Genomic DNA, 27194 nt, shown 5'->3' on the forward strand with positions numbered 1-27194 from the left:
TCCTCCCTGGGTGTAGGGGTCTCCCCGTCTCACAAGCATTCTCTGCTGTTAAGAACATTTTCATGACAGGATTCCAGAATGGCAGCGGAGTGAATGGAAGCTACCCACAGACCGTCTCCCAGGACCAAACTGGAATTACAACTAAAATACAGACAAATTGACAGGAAAAAGCAACAGAAAAGCAGCTTGGAGGACTATATAACCAGGGACACTGACTCGATCCTGGTAGGATTGCGGAGGCACGAGGGGTGGGCTGGGAGCCTACGGTCGGCAGCGGCCTTGGCTGTGAGCAGCGCCCTCAGGTTAAACTCCCAGGTGGCTCCACAGCGCAGAGCTGGGACAGAGGCTAAAATGGCCACAGCCACTCACCTTGGGCTCTGGCAGAGGGAGGGCAGACCGGACTGGAACTGTGTGGGGACACTCGGGATTTGGAAGGGGCTCAGAGCTTTTGCTGAGTTGCAGCCACGCAGGACAGTGGCCATATTGGTCCTTCCCAGAGCTCAGGGGAGAGGCAGCAGCCCCTCCCTCGGAGATCCAACCCCACCTGGTGGCCATTGAAATGCAAATTGAGGCTCATTAACAACCAGCATCTGCCCCACCCTCAGGAAATCCCCTTATGCTGAGCACCTGAGGGAGTTTTTCATTCAACTGAGAGCTAAGGCTCTTCAAATAACTGCTGCTGATAGCCTCCAGGCAAAAAGCTAGAGGATAACTAAACCATTCCTGGGCTAGCAACTCTGCCCAGGAAAGTAAGACTTGACAGTGGTGTTTAACATGGGTCCTCCTTCGCTCATGCAAACCTAGGAGAGGGAGCCACAAACAGCAGAACACCAACACCCACAGGGAAAATTTGGCAGGCTCCAAAGCCCACGGTGATAGCCAAAATGGTGAAACACAGAAACAAAAGCCAAATGTAAGAACAAGAGACCTCTACTGAAGATGAGATAAATGAGGAGCAGTTAGGCAAGTTAACAGAGCTAGAATTCAGAGCCATGATCTTGAGGATGCTCAACAGCAAGAGTAAGGACATATAGATTTTGAAAATCAACCAACTGGAAATTAAAAACCACCAAGAAGAAATCAAGAATGACATATCAGAAATAAAGAACACATTGGAAGGTCTAAACAGCAGAGTAGAGGAAGCTGAGGACCAGATCAGTGAATTAGAAGACAGGGTAGAAAAAATAAACCAATCCTGGAAACGTAATAATATTCACATCATAGGAGTCCGCAAGGAAGAAAATGAGCAAGGGTGAGAGAATATATTTGAGGATAGTGACAGAAAACTTCCCTAATTTGGTGAAGGAAAAAGGCATTCAAGTTCAAGAAGCACAGAGAGCCCCAAATAAGAAGAACCCAAACAGGCTCACACCAAGACACATAGTAATTAAAATGACAAAAATTAAAGACAAAGAGAGAATCCTAAAAGCAGCAAGAGATAAGCAACAGGTTAGCTACAAAGGAACCCCCATAAGGCTGTCAGCTGACTTTTCAAAAGAAACACTACAATTCAGAAGGGAATGGCATGAAGTAATCAAGGTCATGAAAAACAAGGATCTAAATCCAAGACTACTCTACCCAGCAAGGCTATCATTCAAAATAGAAGGTCAAATAAAGAACTACCCAGACAAAAAAAGGCTAAGGGAATACATTAGCACCAAACCAGCACTGCAAGAAATGTTAAAAGGACTGCTGTAATTAGTAGAAGAAATAGGAAGACAAATATAACCACACTAAACAAAAATGGCAATAAATAAGTACATATCGAAAGGAAAAAAAAGCTGGGGTAGCAATACTCATATCTGATAAAATAGATTTCAAAATGAAGGCCATACTAGAGACAAAGAAAGCCACTACATAATATTGAAAGGATCTATCCAACAGGAAGATATAACTTGATAAACATATATGCAACCAATGTAGAAGCACCAAAATATATTAAAAATCTTCTGGAAGACTTCAAAGGAGAAGTTGACAGCAATACAATCATAGCAGGGGACTTCAACACCCCGATGACACCACTGGATAGATCCTCTAAACAAAAAATTAGCAAGGAAACAAAGACTCTAAATGAAGCACTAGATCAAATGGATTCAATAGATATCTACAGAGAATTACCCCTCAAAACTACAGAATTCACATTGTTCTCAAGTGTACATGGGACATTCTCAAAGATAGACCACATGTTAGGACACAAACTAAATCTCTACAAGTTAAGAAGATTGAAATCATATCAAGCTTCTTCTCAGGTCACAATGGCACGAAACTAGAAATCAATTGCAACAAAACATGCAAAGACATTTGAACACATGTAGGTTAAATAGCATGTTATTAAACAATGAATCGGTTACTGAGGAGATCAAGGAAGAAATTAAAAACTTCCTGGAAACCAATGAAAATGATCACACAACAACACAAAACCTATGGGATGCAGCAAAAGCAGTTCTGAGAGGGAAGTTCATAGCACTATAGGCCTACCTCAAGAAACAAGAAAAATTTCTAATTGACTGTCTAACCTTACAACTTACAGAATTAGAAAGCAAACAAAAAGAAAACCCCAGAGCAAGTAGAAGGAAGGAAATAGTAAAGATCAGAGCAGAAATGAATGACATAGAGACCAAAAAAAAACAATTAAAAGGATCAATGAAACAAAGACCTGGTTTTTCGAAAATATAAACAAGATTGATGGACCCTTAGCTAGACTCACCAAGAAACAAAGAGAGAGAACCCAAATACACAAAATCAGAAATGAAAGAGGAGAAGTAACAACTGACACCACGGAAATACAAAAGATAGTTAACAACTACTATGAACAATTATATGGCAACAAATTCAACAATCTAAGCAAAATGGACAAATTTCTAGAAACACAGTCTCCCAAAACTGGACCAGGAAGAGATAGAAAACTTGAACAGACCAAGAACACCTAAGGAAATTGAAGAGGTAATCAAGATTCTCCCAGCAAACAAAGCCCAGGCCCGGATGGCTTCATGGGGGAGTTTTACCGAACATTCAAAAAAGAACTAACACCCATTGTCCTGAAACTATTTCAAAAAATTCAAGAAGGAAGACTTTCAAACTTGTTTATGAGGCCAACATAATTCTAATTCCAAAACCAGAAAAAGACACTACATATAAAAAAAAAACAACTGCAGGCCAATATCCCTGATGAACATAGATGCCAAAATCCTGAACAAAATACTAGCAAATCGGATCCAGCAATACATCAAAAAATATATATATATATTCACCATAGCCAAGTAGGATTCATCCCAGGGATGCAAGGCTGGTACAATATTCGCAAATCAATAAATGTGATACATCACATAAACGAAATGAAGAATAAAAACCATATGATCATATCAATAGATGCTGAAAAAGCCTTCAACAAAATCCAACATCCATTTCTGATAAAAACGCTCAGCAATGTGGGAATAGAGGGATCATATTTTGACCAAATGAACACCATATATGAGCCCTGGCCAGTTTGGCTCAGCGGTTAAGGCATCGGCCTGCGGTCCGGAGAGACCCGGGTTCGGTTCCCGCTAAGGGCACGTACTTCGGTTGCAGTTTGTCCCCGGCCCTGGTTGGTCGTGCAGGTGGCAGCCGCTCGATGTGTCCCTTCACGTCGATGTTTCTCTCTCTGTCTCTCCCTTCCTCTCTCTCCCTCCCACTCTATCTGTACAAAAAATGGAAAAATATCCTCGGGTGAGGATAAAAAAAAAAAAGACCATATATGAAAGACCTACAGCCAACATCATGCTCAATGGGCAGAAAATAAAAGCATTTCCCTTAAGAAACTGGAAGTCTTAGCCACAGCAATCAGACAGGAAGAAAAAATAAAAGGGATCCAAATTGGAAAGGAGGAAGTGAAACTGTCATTATTTGCAGATGACATGATATTATACATAGAAAACCCTAAAGACTCCATCAAAAATCTACTAAACTTAATAAATGAATTTGGCAAAGTAGCAGGGTACAAAATTAACATCAAGAAATCGACGGCATTCTTATACACCAGTGATGAACTCACAGAAAGAGAAACTGAAGAAACAATCCCATTTACCATCACGGCAAAAAATTAGGATAGCTAGGAATAAACTTAACCAAAGAAGTAAAGGACCTATTTGCAGAAAACTACAGGACATTGAAAAAAGAAATAGAGGAAGATATAAAAAAGTGGAAGCACATACCTTGTTCATGGATTGGGAGAATTAACATCATTAAAATGTCCATATTACCCAAAGCAATTTATAGATTCAATGCAATCCCCATCAAAATACCAATGACATACTTCACAGAACTAGAACAAATACTTCAAAAGTTCATATGAAACCAAAAAAGACACCAAATAGCCACAGCAATCTTGAAAAAGAAGGACAAAGTAGGTGGGATCACAATACCAGATATCAGGTTATACTACAAAGCGACTGTAATCGAAACAGCCTGGTACTGGCACAAGAACAGGCATATAGACCAGTGGAACAGAACTGAAAACCCAGAAATGGACACAAGACACTATGCTCAATTAATATTTGACAAAGGAGGCAAGAGCATACCATGGAGTAAAGACAGCCTCTTTAATAAATGGTGTTGGGAAAATTGGACAGCTACATGCAAACAAATGAAACTAGACCATCAACTTACACCATACACAAAAATAAACTCAAAATGGATAAAAGACTTAAATGTCACTCATGAATCCATAAAAATTCTAGAAGAAAATGTAGGCAACAAAATTTCGGACATCATACCCAGCAGAATTTTCACTGATGCATTACCTAAGGCAACAGAAACAAAGGAAAAAATGAACACATGGGACTACATCAAACTAAAAGCTTCTGCACAGCAAAAGAAATAACCATCCAAATGGAAAGGCAACCCACTGTATGGGAGAGCATCATTACCAATGATACATCAGATAAGGGGTTAATTTCCAAAATTAAATGGAGTGCTCATACAAATCAACAAAAGGAAGACAAAGAACCCAATTAAAAAATGGGCAGAGGAGCTGAATAGACACCTCTCCAAATAGGACATACAAATGGCCAAGAGACATATGAAGAAATGTTCAACATCACTAATCATCAGAGAGATGCAAATTAAAACAACAATGAAGTGTCACCTCACACCGGTCAGAATGGCTGCCATCAACAAATCATCAAACAACAAGTGTTGGGGAGGGTGTGGAGAAAAGGGGACTCTAGTACACTGCTGGTGGGAGTGCAGACTGGTGCAGCCACTATGGAAAACAATATGGTGTTAGCTCAACCAATTAAAAATTGAACTTCCATTTGACCCAGTGATCCCACTTCTAGGAATATACCCTAAGAAGCCTGAAACACCAATCAGAAAGAATATATGTACCCCCATGTTCATAGCAGCACTATTTACAATAGCTAAGATCTGGAAACAGCCCAAGTAGATGAATGGATAGAAAAGCTGTGGTACATATACACAATGGAGTACTATGCAGCTGTAAGAAAGATCTCTTATCCTTTGAGATGACATGGAGGGACCTGGAAAGTATTATCCTAAGTGAAACAAGCCGAGCAGAAAAAGACAAATACCACATGATCTCACTTATATACGGAATATAATGAACATAACAGTCTGAGGATCAGGGTAGACCCAGAAACATGGAAATAGGGTACAGACTGACAACCCTCAGAGGAGGGGGTGGGGAGGGTGGGCAGAGATAAACCACAGAACTTATATGCATGTAGGCATAACCAATGGACATGAACAACAAAGCTGGGGATGGGGTAGGGGGATGGGAAGGAGGGTGTCAATGGGGTAAAAAAGAAGAAACATCTGTAACAAAAATAAAATTTTTTTTAAAAAAAGAAGAACATTTTCATGCCCTGGCCAGTGTGGCTCAGTGGTTAGAGTGTCAGCCCATGGACCAAAGGGTCTCAGGTTCAATTCCCAGTCAAAGGCAGGTTCAATTCCCTGGCCCTGGTTGGGATGCATGTGGGAAGCAACCAATCAATTTCTGTCTCTCTCTCTCTCTATCCCCCTCCCTCCCTCCCTTCCACTCTCTCTAAAAATAAAATCAGTGGAGAAAATATCCTCCAATGAGGATTTAAAAAGAACATTTTTGTGTCCTTATTGACTATTTGTATATCTTTGCGTGCGAAGCATCTCTCTGAGCCTTTGCCCTTGTACAAAAAAGGTCGACTGTTGGTCTCTTTATCACTGGGCTGCAGTGTTCACGGGCTGTGGGTGCAACTCCTCTGCCAACTGCGTGCTGTGAGCGTCGTCCGCCAGTTTGTCGTCCGCCAGTTTATTTTCTTGACGGTGTTTTTGGTGAGCAGACGTGTTTACTTTTGATGAAGTCCCCTTTATCCTCTTTCGTCTGCGTGGTTCTTCCCTGTGCCCTGAGGAATCTGTCTGCCCCAAGGCGGCAGAGAGAAGCCCTGTGCTTCTCCTCGTCGTCCCGTTGTGTTCGGGTCTGTGACACGCTGGCCCTGCACCAGGTGAGGGATGTCGCTGAAGAGGCCCCTGCCCCGCTCGGTCACGCTCGCACCCTGCACAGAAACCGTTCGACCACAGGTGCTGGGTCTAGTCGTAGACACCCTATTCTGTTGCACTGATCACTTGCTGTTTTTCAGTACCACCCTGTGTTGATTACTGTAGCTATCCATACATTAAAAAAAGAAGAAGCATCTGAAGCAAAGGTAGGAAATGTGAGCATTTGTTCAATCTAATGGTAGGTCCATGGATTTTGAAACCTTTCAAATTATATCTCAAAGCCTGTAACGGAAGACAGATTCTAGTCACGGCAGCGACAAAAATGTCACGTACCTGGACGCACATTTAATAATAAATAGGTAAGTTATTTATTTTAAAATATTATGAAAAGTTATTGAAGTCATAACATTAATCTGGATAATCGAGAGATGTCATACTTTTCTGAAACGTAAGACTAAGTCGTGTAAACAGAATATAATTTCCACAACAATCCTGAGTATATTTAGGAACTTACGTGTATTGTCAAGTGGATTTTGGCACAACCAATAATAGTGGACAGTGAGAAGGGAAAAAAAAATGATAAGCTGAAATAAGGAAAATTGACCTATCTTGTGGCAAATCAACTTTCAAGCTGTAGTAGTTCAAACACTCCAGGAGCTGATAAAATGGTAAAACAAAACAGATACAAAGTAACGTAGCTGGTGATCAATGTGGCATCTCAAACCAGTGGGAAAAGTCAGTGTCCTGAACCACATTTGTTTAGTAAAGGATCCGCTGGGGCAGGAGTTCCAATTGGATCCAAAAAGCTGAAACAAGCAATAAAACTTCTGGTTGTTTGTCCTAGGAAGACATCTGCTCTTCGTTTCCGTGGGCTGCAGAAGACATTTCCCAAGCACGAGGCACTCAGAAGCCATTCAGGACAGTCCGACAGTGCGGCTAGCTCCCAGTCTCGGGCTTGAACATGACAGAAGCGACCAGAGACCGAGGTAAATGACAAACGAATGCAGTAGGACAAGCAGTTGAAGATGTACATATAGGAGGCTGTGTATCTGCATCCACAGGATTGAAGCACCTGTAAATATCAATGTGTGTGTCTGTGCACATATGTGTGCATGTGCGCACACACGTTTGGGTGTGTGCATATGCATGTGCACACGTGTGTGCATGTGTGTATGGGTGCACACATATGCATGCATGTGCTGTGCACATGTGTACGGGTGCATGCATATGCCTGTGTGCGCATGTGCATATGTGTACGGGTGCATGCACATGCCTGTGTGCACATGTGCACATGTATGCGGGCACATGCACATGCATATGTGTGTGCACATGTGCCTATGGGTGCACACATATGCATGCACGTGTGTGTGCAGGGGCCTGTATATGCATGCATGTACTGTGCATGTGTGTGCATGCATGCATGTGTGTGTGTTTGCATCCATCCTTTGGGCTGACTTCCTTGAACAATGCACATGAATTTCCTGTGGCTGCTGTAACAACTCACCTGCCGGCTCAAATTAGCAGAAGTTGGTTCTCCGGCAGTTCCACTGGGCCAGTTCAAGGTGCTGGCGTGGGGGTCTCTGCAGAGGCTCCAGAGGGGACCTGGCGCTGCCTCAGCCTGGAGTGGCACCCGCCGCCTGCAAAGCCAGGAGAGCAGCACCTGTGAACCTCTGCTTCCGTGGCACGTGGCCGGCCTGAGCCTCGAGGGGCGACTGAATCAGGGCGGCCGTCGAGGCGCCTGGCCCGGGCAGTGTGAAGGCGCCTTGGTGGGCGCCATGGCAGCGGTGCTGGGGACCACCGCCGGGCAACTGAGTGTGCCAAGGCGTCCGTTTCTCTTCCACTCAAGTGTGGACAAACTCCTTCTCATCGTGTCATTTCACTGTGTCAGGCTCAGTGGCTGTGGCCGTCCAGTGCGTGGATGTCCCATTACAAACCCGTCTGCATCAGGCTGCCTGGAGGCCCCACCCAGGCCGCTCAGCAGGCCGCAGGCCAGGTGCCCGGATGCAGAATGTTCCTCTTCAGCTCTGCCCCTCCACGTTGTTGGGTCTGTTTCTTCCTGGCTGTGTTTCCCCCTAATTCCGTGTTTCTCTTGGCGTGAGGATGTGCTTGCTATTTTTCGAAGGAATCGATTGTTCGGACCCTTGGCCGGACAGAGCTGCAAGCGAGTCCCTGACTCTGGCTGGCCCATCTCCTGGGCAGGAGTGCCCTCGAGGTCTCCGGTTCCCCTTCTTCTCAGAGCTCACAGCTCAGGGACGGCTTCGCTCCCTCGCGGAGCCGAGATGACATCGCAGAAACAAGCTTGGCCGCAAACGTGGCTGGGCTGAGATCTTTTCTTAGATCTTGGCAGAGAGAGGCTGACCTTGGGGAAAGGAGCTTGGGGATCAGTGCCTTTCTGGTCGGTTTTGCCGGAGGCCGTGTGCGGAGCCGGGAGGCCAGCCGGAGCCCTGGTGCTGGTGCTAAGCTGTGGTCCCCGGGTCCTGCCGGCTGACCACACCAAGCATCGCTTTCCATGGCGGATGCAGGCCCCTCGGGATGTGCGCGTGGTGAAATGGCGGGGGCATGTGAGGGGCTCCCAGGCAAAGGCCGAGCAGAGGCAGGGCTGCACCCTGGAATCTGGAGGTCGAGGCTCCCTCAGCCTGGTCAGTGTGGGACAAGATCCCAGGAACCCAAGGTCTGAGCCACATTCTAGGAACAAGAGGTAGAAGCCAGAACACTTTTAAAAATGTCAGGAAAGGTTAGTGGGCTTCTCTGAAGGGATACTTCTTCCGAGTAAACGCAGACACGAGGCGTGGGTGGGGGAGCGCCCCTGCCTGGCCCAGGCTACCCCCTTGGGAGAACCAGGGCCCCAGCCCACAAGCAGGGCTTCCGGCCACCACCTCCCAGGGAGACCCGCCTGGGCCTGAGGCAGGGAGGGTGTGGGGGCTGGTGAGTTTGGGTCTGTGAAGTGTCTGAAACTGGGGCCTCGAGAGGCATGCAGAAGCCACCCCCGCCCCCTGGCTTCCGGTTCCAGCCCTTCCCAGATGGATCTGGCAGAGGTGGGGCGGGGATGGAGTGGGGGGGCGGGGGCGGGCAGTCCCCTCAGACCCCTGGGACCTGTGCTCCCGGCTGAGAAGGAGCTTCCCCCCTGGCTCCTGGCGTCTCCCCAGCCTCCTCTGCAGCCTCCTGGGCCATATCAGGAGTCTGGGGAGCTCGGCAGCCCCGACGGTGCCGCTTCCCAAGGGGCAGGTGCAGGGGGCAGGTCAGCAGGGGCCCTCGGCCTCGGAAACCCCTCCATTCCGAGCAGGTGGCCGTGCAGCATTCCCAGGACCCTGTCAGGGCAGCACAGAGGCAAGGGGGCAGCTAGGGCTGGGCGGGCGCTGCCCTGGGTGGAGGTCTGGGCTGCAGATGCGGCGGAGGGAACAGAGAGGGTCTGTCCTGAAGGGGGAGCCTTCCGGCCCGGGATGACCCTTCTCAGAACACCTTCACCTTTCCCATCAGGGAACCAGGCACAGGCTGGGCCCCACGCCTCATGGGGTCAGAACTCAGACCCCTGGGGAAGCTGAGCCTTCCGCCCTGCTCCCTTCATGCCTGTCCCCTCCGCCAGAGGCTGCCGGGAGTGGGAGAGAGATTCGGGGAGAGGAGGCAGCCCGCAGTGGGGGCTGCGGCAGGACCCCGAGCTCCGCGTGCCATGGGGTCTGTTTAAACGACGTCTCGGGCTCCACAGGGCCCCTGAGCCAGGGTGTGGTTTTCCACGAGCTTCCTTCAGGTGTGTTCCCATTAAAGTGCCGTCACCTGTTAAAAGAAACTTCCGCCCCGGCCAGTGGCTCAGTTGGTTGGAACATCATCCTGTACACCAAAAGGTTGCGGGTTCGATTCCCGGTCAGGCCACATACTTCAGTTTCGGGTTTGATGCCCAGGCGGGGTGCATACAGGAGGCAGCTGATCGATATTTCTCTCCCATATTAATGTTTCTCTGTCTCTCTTCCTCCCTCTCTAAAATCAATAAAAAAACATATCCTCGGGTGAGTAGTAAAACAATAAAAAGAGGCCTGGCCGGTTTGGCTCGGTGGTTAGAGCGTCGGCCTGCAGACCAGAGTCCTGGGTTCAGTTCCCGCTAAGGGCACATACCTTGGTTGCAGTTTGTCCCCGGCCCAGTTGGGGTCGTGTGGGAGGCAGCCACTCCATGTGTCTCTCTCACATCGATGCTTCTCTCTCTCTCCCTCCCACTGTATCTGAACAAAAAATGGAAAGATGTCCTCAGGTGAGGATGCAAAAATAAATAAATAAAAAATAAAGCTGGGGCAAATTAGACAAGCGAAGTGAGGGCCGGGGAGCTGATGAGAGAGACAAGGATGGGGGCTGGGTGCTGCCAGGCTGGCGGCGGGGGGACCAGGCTCCTCATATTCCACTGCACGTCTGTTCGGAGAATGTTGTCGTTACTCACAGTGAAGACCTTTGGGAAGTGTGGTCCCTGCCTGTGTCCTGTCCTCTGCACGTCCCACAGGTGCCGGCCACAAGGGGTCACTGTCGAGGTGCTCATATCAGAGCACCCGGGCTGGCGTCCCTGCTGCAGGTGGGTGGTGTCCAGCCACCCGCCTCACCTGCCCCACAGGGGACACCGGCTGTCCCCTCTGCTTTCAGGGAGAAAGCTGCATTGGGGGGACGTGAGTTCCCAGGGGGGCCTCAGTCTGGCTGCTGGGTGTCGCTATGCCCTGTGGGACCAGCATGGGGTCCCCTCACCTTCTCTGTCCAGGGTGGGGCTTAAGCACAGGCTTTGGGGTCAGGTGACCCGGGACCCAGGCCCACACCCTTGGAACCTTCCTGTCCTTGGGAACCGGCCGCCATGGCTCGCTGCTGACGAACCTTCGAGAAATGCAGCTTCCCAGGCCCACACCAGTCCTGGTGCGTCGGATCTGGGGGTTCTGGTGCCCACATTTGGCACAGGAGGTCACCCGGGAGGAGGCACCTCCCTTTCCTGGCTGTGATCTGTCCCTGCTGTCGGTGAAACCCGAGGTTCCGTGGGGTTCTGGGGATACAGCCCAACGGGCCTTCCTCACTCCCGTGTGCCCAGCTCCCTGGGCCTGTCCCACTCTGCACTGCCCACCCAGCTCACCGACCTCCCTGTCCGGTCCTGGCGCAGAAGCCCTCCTGCCCGCTGCCCCGCCCGGGCGCTGGCGCTGCTTGTACTGAGCCAGCCCCGGGGCCTGTGGGTTTCCCCCCCGCACAAGGTTGACCGTCAGTGAATGACACAAGCAGGAATCAGGTAGCAGGAAGTAAAGCCTCGGGGGGGGGGGGGCAGCTGCTGCTTGTCAGGCAGACAGAAACGCGGGCCTCAGTCGGCGCTGGGGAAGACCCCCGCTTCCCGAGCGCGCGCGTGTGTTAATCTGCCCCCAAGGGTATTTTCTCCATTGCTTGTTAGAGAGCATGAAAGGGAAGGAGGGAGGGGAAGAGAGAGAAACATCGAGGTGAGAGAGAGACACATCGATCGGGTGCCTCTGGCAGGACCCCCACCAGGCCCAGAGATTGAACCTACAACCCAGTATGGGCCCTTGACTGGGAATCAAACCCTCGACCCTTTGTGCTGGGGGTGGGGGGGTGACCACTGAGCCGGCCAGCCAGGGCAGCTTCCTGAGTTAAACAAGTCAGTTTTGCGTAACTGTCGAGGTCCCCAGGACCACCCCCAGGCTCGGACTCAGGCGGAGGCTGCAGGCTCCAGCCAATCCCCCTCCTCCTGGCCCCGGGACTGTGTGAAATCACAGGCCTCCGAGGGCCTCCTCCGGCCCAGACGTCCCAACAGGCTGCTTTAGCTGTGGGTTCAAAGCACAGCATCCGTGGACTCACTCAGCAGGGCCGGGCAGCTGGCAGAGGGGCCAGAAAGGGTGTTACCAGCAAAGGAGGTCAGGTCGCCCCGAGCGCCCAGGGGCAGGCGGCACACACCCCGTCAACACCCCTTGGTGTGGCAGGTTGCAGGCCCCTAGGCTAAAGCAACTGCTTGCACTTTTCACGTCAGTTACAAAAAAAAAATCAGAAGTTAAATTGTTTTATTTTAATTTTTTTCCTTTATTGATTTGAGAGAGAGAGAGGAAGTGAGAGGGAGAGAGAGAGAGAAACGTCGATGAGAGCCCTGGCCAGTTTGGGTCAGCGGTTAGAGCGTTGGCCCACGGACCAGAGAGTCCCGGGTTCGATTCCCGCTAAGGGCACGTACCTCGGTTGCAGTTTGTCCCCAGCCCCAACTGGGGTCGTGTGGGTGGCAACCACTCGATGTATCTCTCTCACATCGATGTTTCTCTCTCTCTTCCTCCCTCCCGCTCTATCTGAAGATAAATGCAAAAATGTCCTCGGGTGAGGATTAAAAAGAAAAGAAACACCGATGCGAGAGAACATCGACTGGCCGCCTCCTGCACGCCCCCCACTGGGGATCGGGCCCACAACTTGGGCACGTGCCCTGACTGGGAATCAAACCAGTGATCTCTTGGTGCAGGGGTCGGCACTCAACCACTGAGCCACACCAGCTGGACAGAAGTTAAACTGCTTAAAAAACAAAAACACTGTTTTGTAACCCAGTGTGGCGGGCCCGTGGGCCCCATCACTGCCTGGAGAGCTAAGACGCCCCTGTCCACAGGGATCGGGCCTGGGAGGCCTGTCTGCGGGGCAGGGGCAGGGCAGGCCGAGTGGGCACCAGTCCTGGTCTGGACTTCACGCCCTCCCAGGCCCCCTCCCAGGACGGCTGGCCCAGAGCCCCAGCACAGCAAGGTGGGGGGCTGGCTGATCCCCACCGAGCTATGTGCCACTGCTCCCCGGGTTGGTGCTGCCTGTGGCCTTGGTCTTGAGGCCGGAACTACCGGGTCCAGCTGGCCAGGCAGCCCTGATCTCCAGGACTCTGAAGACAGAGGTCTGGCAGGTGCCAGGCTGTCCTCTGTCCTCCGTGCTCTGGGGCTGCCAATGGGCTCGGGACCTGAGCAAACGCCCCTCTGGATTGCAACAGCTCCCTCCGGTCACAGCGGCACAGGACGCCTTTATGCAAACAAAACAAACACACCTACCTGGTTTCCCCGAAGTGGAGTCCTGCCGGAGGGGACGGGCAGACGGCAGACAACGTGAGCGGTGTGGCATGTGGCAGGAAGATGTGGGAGTTACTCCTGAGGATCCGACGGCTTTGGCTAGAAATAAGTGACAGGGAGTTGGCCAAGGGTCTTGAGGTTTGCACCCTGGAGACCACTAGGGGGCACACCCAGCGTGTTCTGCGGAGGAAGGGAAGTCTGAGGGTTTGACAGGGAAAAGCACACACTCCGAAATCAGGCCTGTACTCTGAGCCCCCAGACTGGTACAAAATGGCCACTGCCTCGTGTCCGGGGGTCACTGGAACATCGTGATTCCAAAGCCACTCAGGTGGCTCACCGAGGGTGTGATGTGTGCCCAGGCCTGACGCAGGGCGGGCGGCCACGCACCAAGGGCCTGGTACAGGACAGGAGAGTCTAGACATGGACGTTTCCGGTCAGGACAGCCCACTTGACCACGGCGACCCCAGTTGAGTTCTCACTCGGCCGCTGAGAAGCTCGGGGCAGACGGGAGGCTTGGCCACAGCAGAAGGGGCTGAGCAAAGACAAGAACGGCATTCCAGGCGAGGGGACCGCGAAGACACAGATGCTTGCGCTACAGGCGTGAAGGGGCAGTGTGGCTGGGGAGACCGTGCCGGGGGAGTCCCGACTGGACAAGCCGGCCCGCGGGAGGGAGAGCGGGACCAGAGGGGACGGGCAGAGTCCCCGGGCTGCAGGCGAGGAGGCCAGGGCCAGAGTGAGCTGAAGCTTGGCCCTGGGGAGGAGGCTCCTTGCTCCCAGCAGGCAGGAGGTCCCCCACATGGAGGGTGTCAGCCCAGACTAGGGCACAGCCATGGGGCTGACACCCTCTCGGGGCGGAGGAGGGGTTCTCCAGGGCGCTGGCAGGTCAGCACCAGGCTGGGCCAGGCTGGCCCCACACGATGAGTGCACATGTGTCCCCAGGCCAGCCCAGCCTCAGACACCACGGCGCAGCAGGACGTGAGGCTGCCAGTCCCTTGGGGGTCTGCACGGGCCCTCACACAGCCCCCCACCTTGGTGCCTGAGCCCCTGGCAGGCCCTCGCCACCCCACCTGACCCAGGTCCGAGGCGTCTCCATTCCTTAGGGCCCCGCTCATGCCCCTGCACCTCCCCTGGCCCATCCCTGGGGCTGTCCCTCTCCACCAGGCTCATGAGCCCCCAGGCCTCCACTTGCAGCTCCCAGGAGGTGGTAGTGACCCTGGGCCTCCTCGGCCCCACCTGCTCCCCACCTGCTGGCTGCCCCCACCTGACGCACCCCGTGGGGCGTCTGCTTCTCTCCTGGCTGGCCGTGCACCGGCTGGGGCAGCCTCCCTGGGTCCAGCCCTGAGGGAGCTCCGTGAGGAAGGGGGGCAGGAATGGAGGAGGGGCGGAGGGGGGAGCTCCCGCCAGGCTTCCCTGTGGGAGACCAGGCCACATCCGGGCATGCCTGCCCTAGGCCAGCATAGACCACATCTTGGGGGCCATCTGCCGATTTCGTCTATGTCTTTATAGACAGAGTACCACACCTCGCCCCTGCCGGTTGTGAGGTCCCCAACTGCTCAGGCTTGACTGACCAGCCTGGCTAAAACAGGTGGGGTCCCCATGCCCCCAAGATGTCACACCAACCCAGCCTCGGCAATGAGTGTAGGAGGAGGGCTCCGCTGAGCTCAGGAGCGAACTCCTGCTGGGTCCCAGGGGAGGTGCTGGCTCCTTGGTCGCCTGCAGAGGCCCTGAGGCTGCCCTGGGTGTCACGGCGCAGGGGTCAGAGCCCTGAGCAGGGAACTGTGGGAAGCCCGCGAGCAGCTCAGGGTCACAGGCCCAGCGCCTCCCTCACCGGGCCGCAGGCAGCATGTGGCCGCTCTGACTTTGGGGACACCAGCGGCTCTGCTGGGGGCCCCCTCCACGGGTCTGGCTCATTCTCCTGCCCGGACCCTTGACTCACATTTATTCTGCCTGCCTGTCTCCACAGCAAACAGAGGAGTCTCCCCACCTCCCACACTCACTCTTGGTTACAGGTGTAATTCCCAACCTCAGGGCCCGTGGGCGTGAAGGGGCAGAGGGCGTACTGTTTCCTAAGGGGTCAGGAATGACCATGTCCTCAGTGTGTGCATGTGCACGTGTGTGTGCATGTGTGCATGTGTGTTGTGTGCGTGTGTGCACGTGCGTGCGTGCACATGCACGTGCACGTGCGAGTGCACATGTGTGTGCCTTGTGCATGTGTGTTGTGTGTGCGTGTGCATGCATGTGCACGTGTGTCATGTGCACATGTGTGTCACGTGCACGTGTGTGTGTGTGCGTGTGCCTGTGTACATGCGTGTCGGGGCTAAATCTGGCCCAGGGCTTGTTCTGTAAATAAAGTTATTGCACACGGCCCACCGTGGCGGCTGCTCCACACAGCGACAGCCTGGTTGAGTGTCCGGCACACACAGTAAGGCCTGCCAAGCCTGGAATATTTGCTCTCTGGTCCTTTAAGAAAACCTTGGGGGCCCCCTGAGCCCGCAGGAGCACTGGGCTGGGTGTCCACCCCAGATAGCTGAGCAGAGCCCGCAGGATGGGGCTGATGGGTGGAAGTCCAGGCTGTTTCCGATTGACTGGTCTCGGAAGGCTCCTCCTCCCCACCAAGGGTTGAACACCCAGGCTGTCAGGCCCTGACAGGAAGGACAAGCATTAACAAGGGTCAGGTAACAGCCAGCTGGGAGATGTTCCGCACTCTGACCTCGGCCAGTGTGGCCCTGGGGCCGCGGGTGGCGGGCTGGGTGCGCACCATGGCCTCGCACCAGCTGCTGGTGGCTCCCCCAGAGGCCCTGCTCAAGCCCCTGTCGGTGCCCAGCCGGCTCCTACTGGGGCCCGGGCCCTCCAACCTGGCTCCGAGGGTCCTGGCAGCCGGGGGCCTGCAGATGATCGGCCACATGCACCAGGAGATGTACCAGGTGGGCCTGGGCGCGGTCTGTCCACACGCATCCTCGCCGCAGGCGGCTAGGGGCCGGGCCCGGTCTGACCTGTACCCCCCCCCCCCAGATAATGGACGAGATCAAGCAAGGCATCCAGTACGTGTTCCAGACCAGGAATCGCCTCACGCTGGCGGTCAGTGGCTCTGGGCACTCTGGCCTGGAGGCTGCCCTGTTCAACATCCTGGAGCCTGGGGACTCCTTCCTGGTCGGGGTCAACGGCATCTGGGGGCAGCGGGCAGCCGAAATCGGGGAGCGCATTGGTAAGGGACAGGGCAGAGGGTGGGGTGTAGCCTCCGATCCATCTTTCCCCATCCTCCCACCTCTGGTAGGACGCCTGGCAGCCCCCTCATCCCAGGTACTGACCTTGGCCCCTCCCTGTCCCTGTGGCCTCCGCCTTCTGGCCAGTCTGGGTGTCACGATGCTCCAGAGTTTGGGAATGGCTGTTTCTTGAGCACACGGCGGGGGGGAGGGGTGCGTTGTAGGGAACCCTCTAGTTTCAGCCTTCCCAGGGGTCACTTCTACCGTAAGAGAGGGTTTCAGAGGCTGAATTCCTCCTCAAAAGTCTCAGAAACAGTCTCTTTCCGGAGTCACCAAATGCAGAGGAATGGACAGGGTCTCCCAGAATGAGATTTCTAGGGACAGCACTCAGGAGCCGGGTGTGCCCAGGTTTAATGATTGACCGCGCTTTGGAAACGGCTGCGTGGTCAGCTCTACACATGGCCGGACCCTGCCCGGTTAATGGACAACTTCTGACAGCTCAAGGGGGTCCCGACCCCTCACCTGGCCCCCTTTGTCCACATCCTGGTTGGGCAAAGGCCAGGAACTCAGTAACTCTGACCACCCAGGGCTCGCCCAGACAGACACCTGCCCTGTCCCCACCCCACACCCCAACCTCAGGCTCTCCCCTGAGGCTTGGACAGTCCTGGGGCCTCCTTGTCTCCTACTTATGGCTCTGAGGCTCACTATGCATGGGGTACAGGAGCCTGAGGAAGGAAGCAGGAAAGGGCTGTTTACCTGGAGCCCCTCCCTCCCCTTCCCTCCCCACTTCCTCCCTCCTTCCCTCCCTCCCCTTCCTCCTCTCCCTCCCTCCCCCTTCCTTCCCTCCCTCCTTCCTTCCCTACCTCCCTCCTTCCTTCTCTTCCTCCCTCCTTCCCTCCCTCCCTCCCCCTTCCTCCTCCCTCCCTCCTTCCCTCCCTCCCTCCTCCTTCCCTCCCTCCCTCCCCCTTCCTTCTCTCCCTCCCTTCCTCCCTCCTTCCCTCCCTCCCTCCCCCTTCCTTCTCTCTCCCTCCCTCCCTCCTTCCCTCCCTCCCTCCCCCTTCCTTCTCTCCCTCCCTCCCTCCCTCCTTCCCTCCCTCCCTCCCCCTTCCTTCTCTCCCCTCCCTCCCTCCCTCCTTCCCTCCCTCCCTCCCCCTTCCTTCTCTCCCTCCCTCCCTCCCTCCTTCCCTCCTCCCTCCCTCCCCCTTCCTTCTCTCCCTCCCTCCCCCCTTCCCTCCCTCCCTCCCCCTTCCTTCTCTCCTTCCCTCCCCTCCCTCCCCCTTCCTTCTCTCCTCGCCCTCCCTCCCTCCTTCCCATCCCTCCCTCCCTCTCCCCTTCCTTCTCCTCCTCCCTCCCTCCCTCCCCCCTTCCTTCTCTCCCTCCCTCCCTTCCCCCCTCCTCCTCTCCTCCCTCCCCCCTTCCTTCTCTCCTCCCTCTCCTCCCTCCCTCCTCCCTCCCCCTTCCCTCCCTCCCTCACGTCCCCCCATTCCTTCTCTCCCTCCCTCCCATGCCTCCTCCCCCTTCTTCGCTTCCTCCTTCCTCCCTCCCTCCCTCCCCCCTTCCTTCCTTTCCTCCCTCCCTCCCTCCCTCCCTCCGTCCCTCCCTCCCCCCTTTCTTCTCCTCCCTCCCTCCCTCCCTCCCCCCTTCCTTCTCTTCCTCCCTCCCTCCCTCCCTCCCTCCCTCCCTCCCTCCCTCCTTCCCTCCCTTCCTCCCCTTCCTTCTCTCCCTCCCTTCCTCCCTCCTTCCCTCCCCCCTTCCTTCTCTCCCTCCCTTCTCTCCCTCCCTCCCCCCTCCCCCTTCCCTCCCTCCCTCCCCCCTTCCTTCTCTCCCTCCCTCCCTCCCCCCTTCCTTCTCTCCCTCCCTCCCTCCCTCCTCCCTCCCTCCCCCCTTCCTTCTCTCCCTCCCTCCCTCCCCCTTCCCTCCCCCCCCCCTTCCTTCTCTCCCTCCCTCCCTCCCCCCTTCCTTCTCTCCCTCCTTCCTCCTCCTTCCCTCCCTCCCCCTTCCTTCTCTCCCTCCCTTCTCTCCCTCCCGCCATCCCTCCCCCTTCCCTCCCTCCCTCCCCCCTTCCTTCTCTCCCTCCCTCCCTCCCCCCTTCCTTCTCTCCCTCCCTCCCTCCCCCCTTCCTTCTCTTTCTCCCTCCCTCCCTCCTTCCCTCCCTCCCCCTTCCTTCTCTCCTTCCCTCCCTCCCACCCCCTTCCGTCTCTCCCTCCCTTCCTCCCTCCGTCCCTCCCTCCCCCCTTCCTTCTCTCCCTCCTTCTCTCCCTCCCTCCCTCCCCTCCCCCTTCCTTCTCTCCCTCCCTTCCTCCCTCCTTCCCTCCCTCCCCCCTTCCTTCTCTCCCTCCCTTCTCTCCCTCCCTCCCTCCCTCCCCCTTCCCGCCTCCCTCCCCCCTTCCTTCTCTCCCTCCCTCCCTCCCCCCTTCCTTCTCTCCCTCCCTCCCTCCCTCCTTCCCTCCCTCCCCCCTTCCTTCTCTCCCTCCCTCCCTCCCTCCTTCCCTCCCTCCCCCCTTCCTTCTCTCCCTCCCTCCCTCCCCTTCCCTCCCTCCCCCCTTCCTTCTCTCCCTCCCTCCCTCCCTCCCCCTTCCCTCCCTCCCTCCCTCCCTCCCCCTTCCTTCTCTCCCTCCTCCCTTCCTCCCCCATTCCTTCTCTTCCTCCCTCCTTCTCTACCTCCCTCCCCTTCCCTCCCTCCCTCCCCCTTCCCTTCCTCCCTCCCCCCTTCCTTCTCTCCCTCCCTCCCTCCCCCCTTCCTTCTCTCCCTCCCTCCCTCCCTCCCCCTTCCTTCTCTCCCTCCCTCCCTCCCTCCCTCCCCCTTCCTTCTCTTCCTCCCTCCTTCTCTACCTCCCTCCCTCCCCCTTCCCTCCCTCCCTCCCCCTTCCCTCCCTCCCTCCCTCCCCCTTCCCTCCCTCCCTCCCCCCTCCCTCCCTCTCTCCACTGGGAAGCCACCATCCTGTGACCTGGCACGATGCCCTAGCACTTCCCCTGTGAGGAGGCTGGGCAAGGCGGCATGAGGAAGAGACAGCAGAGCCCAGCTAGCCTAGCTCTCCACCTGGGCACCCCGAAGCCCCCGCTGACGAAGAGCCTCACCGAGTGCACCCCACTTTCCTCTCCCGTGCAGTGGCGGGGGCTGGGAGGGCTCACTGCTCACTCTGCCCCTGCCACCAGGAGCCCGCACACACCAGATGACCAAGGAACCCGGAGGCTACTACACCAAGCAGGAGGTGGAGGAGGTGAGGGACTGTCAGTGGCCCCGGAAAGGTGGGGCTGGCTCGCTGGGTGGGCTGGGCTGGGCAGCTGGGGCCGGTGGCTTCCCAGCACCAGGTGACCCACCACAGGATTCTGTACCTGGAGGCAGGTGGGCAGCCCCATAGGGAGGGTTCTGCCTGGCAGGGAAACTGAGTCAGGAGCCCAATCCTGTGGGCAGGGCCAGAGGCGCTGGAGGCGAGAGGTGGGGAGCAGGACTTCCACCCTCATGGGGGAGATCAGTCCCAACCAGCCCAGACCCTAGGGACTCAGCTCACCTCACCAAGGTCCCAAGGGACGGGCTAAGAGGCTGAGGCCATGCTCCCTGGGTCTCCGGGAGGAAGTCCCTCTTCCTGGAACCAGACCACCAGGGTTGCACCAAGCATGGGGGGGAGGGGGGAGTGAGGAGGGGGGCTGCCCTACCCTCACCAGGAAAAGTCCTTCTGGGGGCATTGGCTGGCCCAGGGGAGGCCCCTCCCACCACTGGCTCTGCCCACAGCTGTCACCCCTGTGCCCCTCAGTGCCTGGTCCAGCACAAGCCGGTGCTGCTGTTCCTGACCCAAGGGGAGTCATCCAGCGGTGTGCTGCAGCCCCTCGACGGCTATGGGGACCTCTGCCACAGGTGAGCCTGTCCCCACAGGTGAGCTGGTCCCCACAGGTAAACCAGTCCCCACAGGTGAGCCTGTCCCCTCAGGTGAGCCTGTCCCACAGGTAAACCAGTCCCCACAGGCGAGCTGGTCCCCACAGGTGAGCCTGTCCCCACAGGTGAGCCTGTCCCACAGGTAAACCAGTCCCCACAGGTGAGCCGGTCCCCACAGGTGAGCCGGTCCCCATAGGTAAACCAGTCCCCACAGGTGAGCCTGTCCCCACAGGTGAGCTGGTCCCCACAGGTGAGCTGGTCCTCATAGGCAAACCAGTCCCCACAGGTGAGCCGGTCCCCACAGGTGAGCCCGTCCCCATAAGTAAACCGGTCCCCACAGGTGAGCCGGTCCCCACAGGCGAGCCTGTCCCCACAGGTGAGCCTGTCCCACAGGTGAGCCTGTCCCACAGGTAAACCAGTCCCCACAGGCGAGCCGATCCCCACAGGCGAGCCTGTCCCCACAGGTGAGCCTGTCCCCACAGGTGAGCCGGTCCCCACAGGTAAACCAGTCCCCACAGGTGAGCCGGTCTCAAGGTGGCAGTGCTGGGGGCAGAGCCAAGCACAGCTCAGCCCAGGCTGAGCGGGTGGAGGTGCCAGCAGGTCCCTCCAGCTGGGTGGTGGCAGGTGAGGCCTAGTCCCCATCCCTCACTGCCCTGTCCAGCCTCTGTCACGTGATGTGGGGGTGGCAGCTCTCAGGATCCCCCTTGTTCTTCGCCAAGTCTGGGTGGGCTCCCCCCTTCTGAGAGCAGGTTGGGGTCCTCCAGGGCCCAGTGCCCGCATGGTGCCTGCTGTCCTCCAGTCCCGGGGGGGATGGGCTCGATGCCCCCCAGCTGTCCAGGTGCCAGGACCTGGGGGCCCCTGCCTCCCCTCACGAAGATCCCAGAGCCCGAGGTGGCTTCTGCCCGCCACTTCCCTGCCCTGGCCTCCCCACCCCTGCCTAGGGGCCCGGGGACCCTCCTGGGACCTGCAGTCCTGCTGTGCAGAGTGGACCACAGGCTGGGAGGAGGAGACTCCATGGGGGCCCAGGGGCCGCCGGGCACAGCCCCAGCCCGCAGCCTGTCCCCAGGAGTCCTGTTCAGTGAACAAGCTCCCAAACATGACCCGGCTATGACTCCCGTGGGACCCACCTGTCCCTCGGCACCCGGCACGGAGCACAGGGCAGCCGGCGCGGAGGATAGGCAGAGGGAGGCCCAGGCTCGGGGGGACAGTCCCTGGGTCCCACACATCCCGGGGGCTGAGCCCTCAGAGCCCCCACGCCCCAGGCCTCCTGGGCTGGCCCATATGCGCCCCTGTGTGTGAATCCGGGGGCGGGGGCAGGGAGCTGAGCCTGCTGCCCCTCCCCCAGGTACCAGTGCCTGCTCCTGGTGGACTGTGTGGCATCCCTGGGCGGGGCCCCCATCCACATGGACCAGCAAGGTAAGGGCGTGCCCCAACACCCCAGCTCCGTGAACTGATCAACACCCGGTGTTTCCGCTGGGCCGTCTGCACCAGTGGGGGGCGGAAGCTTCTCTGGGTTCGCACTGGGGAGGGTGGGGGAAGGGCGGGGGGCTGCGATGCCTCTGGTCCCAGTTGGGCCTCAGTTTCCCGTCTGCCACGGCCCCCACCAGCCTGTCACACTCGGTGAGTGCCACCCTCGGGGTCGCCTTGCAGACCAGCTGAAGAAGCCTCCGGGTCAGTGAAGGGGCTCTGTAGGCCGACCCCACACCACTGCTCTGGATGAAAGGGGCAGAGGGGGGCCCAGGGACGCAGTGCAGGGTGGCAGGGCTGTCCCCAAGATGCCACCTGCTCCTCCCGGGCTGGCGGGAGGGGAACCGAGCTAAGAGGCTGCAGCCGAGACCCCAGAGTGCAGACCCCGCAGTCAGCAGGGCCAGGCGGGAGCCCGGGTGCCCTCGGCGCCACGCCCTCCGAGGCGCTGCCCCTGAGCTGGTCCTTCCGTGGGCACTGACGGCAGGCACCCCCACTGCACCCTTCTCTTCCTGGGAGACTCTGGGCTCTTTGCGGTTCAGGGTGTCAGGAATAATACAGAGGACAGGGTCGTGCAGGGTTAGGGCGGCCCTCTCCCCTCGGAGCCACGGGACCCTCTGCTGCTGCCCGAATGACAAGACGGCCTCAGGTGGTGGCGTAGTTTCCGTGACAGGTGGGGGTCAGCGCTCCACATGCAGAGAGGTCTCCTCCACTGCTCTGCCCCGGGGGGGGGCAGGTCCCACCTGCCTCAGGGTCGTGGCAGACCCCACAGACAGGGCCTGGTCTGCAAGGGTGTGGCTCTCACTTCTGACACCAGTACCAGTGGCACGGTGGCCCCCAAGCTCCCCAAAACAGGCAGCCTTCTGGAATGACCCCACCCGCGTGCCCCTCCCCCCACAGGTATCGACATCTTGTACTCGGGGTCCCAGAAGGTCCTGAACGCCCCTCCGGGCACCGCACTCATCTCCTTCAGTGACAAGGCCAAGTGAGTGGCCCCTGGACCCCCAACCCAGGGCTGGACGTACGGGGAGGCCAGAGGGCCCAGGGGGCAGGGACGAAGCGGGGGAGGGAAGGGCGCCCAGAGAGGCCCCTCGAATGCTCATCACCCACCCTAGACAGGTGCCCACCCCAGACGGGGTGCACAGCTCTGGTCCCCAGGGGGCAGTGGCTGGGGCGTGGTGAAGGCCATGGTGCGGGGCAGTGGCCCGGCTGACCTTCAGGGAGGACTCCTCACAGGGCCTGGGACTGTGCGTGGGACGAGGCCTGGAATCCCTGACATCCTCTGGCCTCGAGCCCAGGACCGGGGCCCGGGGCCGCTGCCCACCGCCAGCCCCGGCTCAGTGTCCAGGGCTGGTGTAGCAGCTGCTCCGTGGGATGGGCACTGGTCCCCTGTGCCAGCTGCAGCCCCAACATCCCCCACACCCCCCACTTCCCCTGTGTCCAGACCTAAGCCGGGCCAGGGCCCCAGCAGGCTGCTACTGGGGTGACGTTGGTGCCATTTATCAGAACAGAGAGTACCTGGGGTGAGGTCAGGACTCGCGTGTGGACGGCAAGTCCGGGTTGACCATGGCAGGGTCAAGGAGGTGGCTGGGTCTGAGTCCAGAGCTCAGAGAGAGGCCCGGTCTGTTAGGCCGACCTGGTGGGGCCCAGCCTGGGGAGTGGGGTTGCTTAGAGGTCCCTCAATCGCACCCAGATTACACCCCAAGGGTGTGGTGGCCCCCAGGAGAGGTGGGCCTGGCCTCAGTTCCCCTCTGTCATGTCGCTGTGTTTGGAAGCAGCAGCCCCCCCTGTCCTTAAGTGACGGTCACCTTTCACTGGCCTGGGGACAGAGCAGGACGCCTCCACGGGCCAGGCCGGTCCCCACGCGGCAGGGTCATACCCAAGGGGCAGAGATGTATGCCGAGCCCAAGGGCCAGGAGGCTGCGCTGCCGAGGGGCCCACAGCCACCTGGGCCTGTCCCGGGTTCCCGGCCCTGAGAGACAGGGCCCGGGAGACCCGCAGGCCATCCAGCGGACAGGCAGGCACTCAGGCCGGCTCCCTCCCCCCCCCAGAAATAAGATCTACACCCGGAAGTCGAAGCCCTACTCCTTCTACCTGGACATGACGTGGCTGGCCAACTTCTGGGGCTGTGACGACAAGCCCAGGATGTGAGGGCCGGGCCGGGTGTGGCCGAGGGGCTGGGGGACCCCTCACGACCCCCAGCTCCCCATCAGTTCACTCCCTGGGTTCCAAGCACCCCCATCTGCACGCCCCCGTCTCTCCCTGGCCTGGGGGCATGACCCCACCCTTCCCCGGGGCCCTGTCTTCCCAGAAGTCCCAGCAGCAGGCGCTCTGGGCGGGGCCACATCTCCCCGTTGATGGGCCTCAGTTTATCGTGTCTCAGAAGAAGGGCATGAACCCGGGGCAGTCTGTGAGGGGGCTTTGGCCATAACTCAAGGTCCCGCATGGGGACGGTGGGTGCAGTGTGGGTTTCTCGGGGCCACTGGGGCCCAGGGAGGTGGGGGGCAGCACAGAGTCTGCCTGTCGGCTTCCCGCTGAGGTGTGGCCAGCGGCCTCAGCCCTGCTTCTGCAGAGCCGCTGCCCTCCCGGCTCGGGGCCTGCGGTCCCCTGGTCACCGAGCCTGGCTCCGTGGGCTGCTGGCCCGGGCCCAGGGACGCCGGACCGAGCCCGCCTGCCTTCCAGGTACCATCACACCACCCCGGTCATCAGCCTGTACAGCCTGAGAGAGAGCCTGGCCCTCATCGCGGAGGAGGTGAGGCTGGAGCCTGGCTGCGGGCCGAGGGTGGCCGGGGACAGAGCCCCTGGGCCCGGCCAGCGGGGGTCTGAGGGAGGCCAGCAGAGGAGAGCGGGCCAAGGGGCCAGGAGCGGGGCCAGGCGCCCGGCTGGGACGGTAAATGACCAAAGTTCAGCAGCCTGGGCTCTTACTGTCCTTCTGCACGTCCAGCTCCCAGGTTGGGGTCTGGCCGGGCAGGGTCGGTGCAGAACCACGGTCCACACAGGCTGGGCGGCTGTCAGGGCACAGGACAGGACACATGGCCACGGCACAGCCCGCCTCTACCGCCCTGGCCTCCCCGGGCCCAGCCGGGCCCAGACCAGAAGCCAGGGAGAGGCCAGGGCTGTGCTGGCCCTGCTGCCCTCCTGTGGCCACTCAAAGCCACCACCACAGGGCTGCGCTGCTGGCCAGGGTGGGGGTCGCCGGCCCCAGGCTGGGCCACGCGCTCACACAGGGCAGGATCAGGGTAGACCCACGTGGAACTCAGGCCGTGGGGTCAGTGGCCGGGAAGACAGGAGGCATGTGTGACCCAGAAGCCCCCTGCCCTCCCCTGGCCAGCTGCCCACCTGGACAAGGTGCTCGCGACTCACCTCCCCGGGCTCCAGTGCGGGCAGGGCCTTGTCCCCCACACCAGACCACTGCCCCGAGGGAGCCCCTGGGCAGAGCCATCGTCCCAAACGGGGGTGGGGGGCTCCCAGCCTGAAGCTGCCCCCTGGTGGATGGGGGCCAGTTCCCTCATCTCCCCACACCCACCCCCGCCCACTGGCGCCCTCTTCTGAGCAGGGCCTGGAGAACAGCTGGAGACGGCACCGGGAGGTCACTGCCTACCTACAGGGGCGCCTGCAGGGGCTGGGCCTGCAGCTCTTCGTGAAGGACCCGGTAAGGAGGGCAGGGGCTGGTGCAGGGACAAGGGGCAAGGGGCAGGGGGCAGGGGCAAGGGGCAGGGGCAAGGGGCAGGGGCAGAGGGCAGGGGGCAGAGGGCAGGGAACACGGAGGCCCTGCCCCATGGGGGCATGTGGGACAGCTCCTGCCCAGCTCCCTCCAGATGGACGCAGGTTCCTCTGGTTCTGCAGGGAGACATTCCTGGGGGGAGGGGGGGGGCTGTAACTGTCAAGGTCACAGCAACCTGGCCTCTGGATCTTAGGACATTTAGTTTGGTGCCCTAGTCTCCCCCCAACCCCTCCACCTGGAGCAGTTATGGGTGATCTCTGAGCTGGAAGATGCCATTGGCCTCCAGAGCCCCAGCCAGTCTCGGACTTGGGGGAGGGTCAGCGGAGTGAGCCAGGCACTCCAAACATCAGTAGGAAGCGGCAGCCTGTCCAGCAGCAGACTGCGACCGCCCGGTGACCCCCAAGGCCAGGGCGGCCGAGCTGCCGTGCAGGGCTGAGCCAGGCTGTCCGCAGGCTCTCCGGCTGCCCACTGTCACCACGGTGGCCGTGCCCGCTGGTTACGACTGGAGAGACATCGTCAAGTACCTCATAGACCACTTCTCCATCGAGATCACCGGCGGCCTGGGGCCCTCCGTGGGGAAGGTGAGGGTGCGGCCGGACCTGCTGCGGAAGCTAGTCACCCCCAAGTGGGCCTGGCTGAGCCTGTGTCCCGGCCGAGGGTGGCGGTATCCAAGGGCCCCGGATGGCCGGGGCGTCCGGAAGGAGACATCTTTCTCTGAGCCCAGGACGTGTACGGAGCAGTCTGGGTCCTTCCTCCCCAGCGGGTGAGGTGTAGCAGCTCCAATTCCACCCAGAATGTCCTCCCTTCCCTCTGTGTGGCAGACCTGGCAGGAGGCCCTGTGCCCGGGGCCCGCTGTGCCCACTGACAGGGTGGCCCTGAGTGGCTTTATCTGCCTGCCGCCCGGGAAACCTCCCTCGAGCTCTGGGGGCTCCGTGTGACCGGACGGAGCTCTCCGCTTCCCCGTGTGCCCCGGGGGGCCCCAGACCTCAGCCAGGCCAGGGGGTCCGGCACGTGGACCGAGGTCTCGCTGCCCCGCCCCCAGGTGCTGCGGATCGGCCTCCTGGGCTGCAACGCCACCCGGGAGAACGTGGACCGAGTGACGGAGGCCTTGCAGGAGGCCCTGCAGCGCTGCCCCAAGAACAAGCTGTGACCGGCCGCACCCCCCGGAGGGGCTGGGCGCAAACGGAGTCTGCGGGAGGAGCGGGTGGAAATGGCCCTTTGGGCTCGGGTCCACAGCTCCCCCCAGGAGCTGCAGGCCCCAGGTCACCGGCCTCGTGGGAACACTCAATAAAGAACAGGCGTCAGCCGTCCTCACTGCTTGGGGCTGGGCTGTGGAGTCTGGCGGGAGGCACCGCTGCCCCTGACGGCACCTGCTTTGGGGAGCTCCCTGGGGCATCCCTGGGGCTGTACGACGA

The 27194-nt window shown here is 58.2% G+C and overlaps 1 protein-coding gene across 1 annotated transcript; it reads left to right on the top strand.

Annotated features, from left to right (window-relative positions):
• Positions 1-16205: 16205 nt before the first annotated feature.
• Positions 16206-26939, top strand: AGXT (alanine--glyoxylate and serine--pyruvate aminotransferase). Its single transcript, XM_036254288.1, has 11 exons — positions 16206-16438; positions 16527-16719; positions 19874-19938; positions 20473-20573; positions 21937-22007; positions 22956-23040; positions 24107-24202; positions 24738-24807; positions 25612-25707; positions 26232-26360; positions 26822-26939. The coding sequence occupies exons 1-11, from the start codon at positions 16208-16210 to the stop codon at positions 26927-26929; spliced, it is 1245 nt and encodes a 414-aa protein (XP_036110181.1). The 5' UTR covers positions 16206-16207; the 3' UTR covers positions 26930-26939.
• Positions 26940-27194: the final 255 nt, after the last annotated feature.

Source organism: Molossus molossus, unplaced genomic scaffold (assembly GCF_014108415.1).
Source record: "Molossus molossus isolate mMolMol1 unplaced genomic scaffold, mMolMol1.p scaffold_m16_p_11, whole genome shotgun sequence".
Lineage (NCBI taxonomy): Eukaryota > Metazoa > Chordata > Mammalia > Chiroptera > Molossidae > Molossus > Molossus molossus.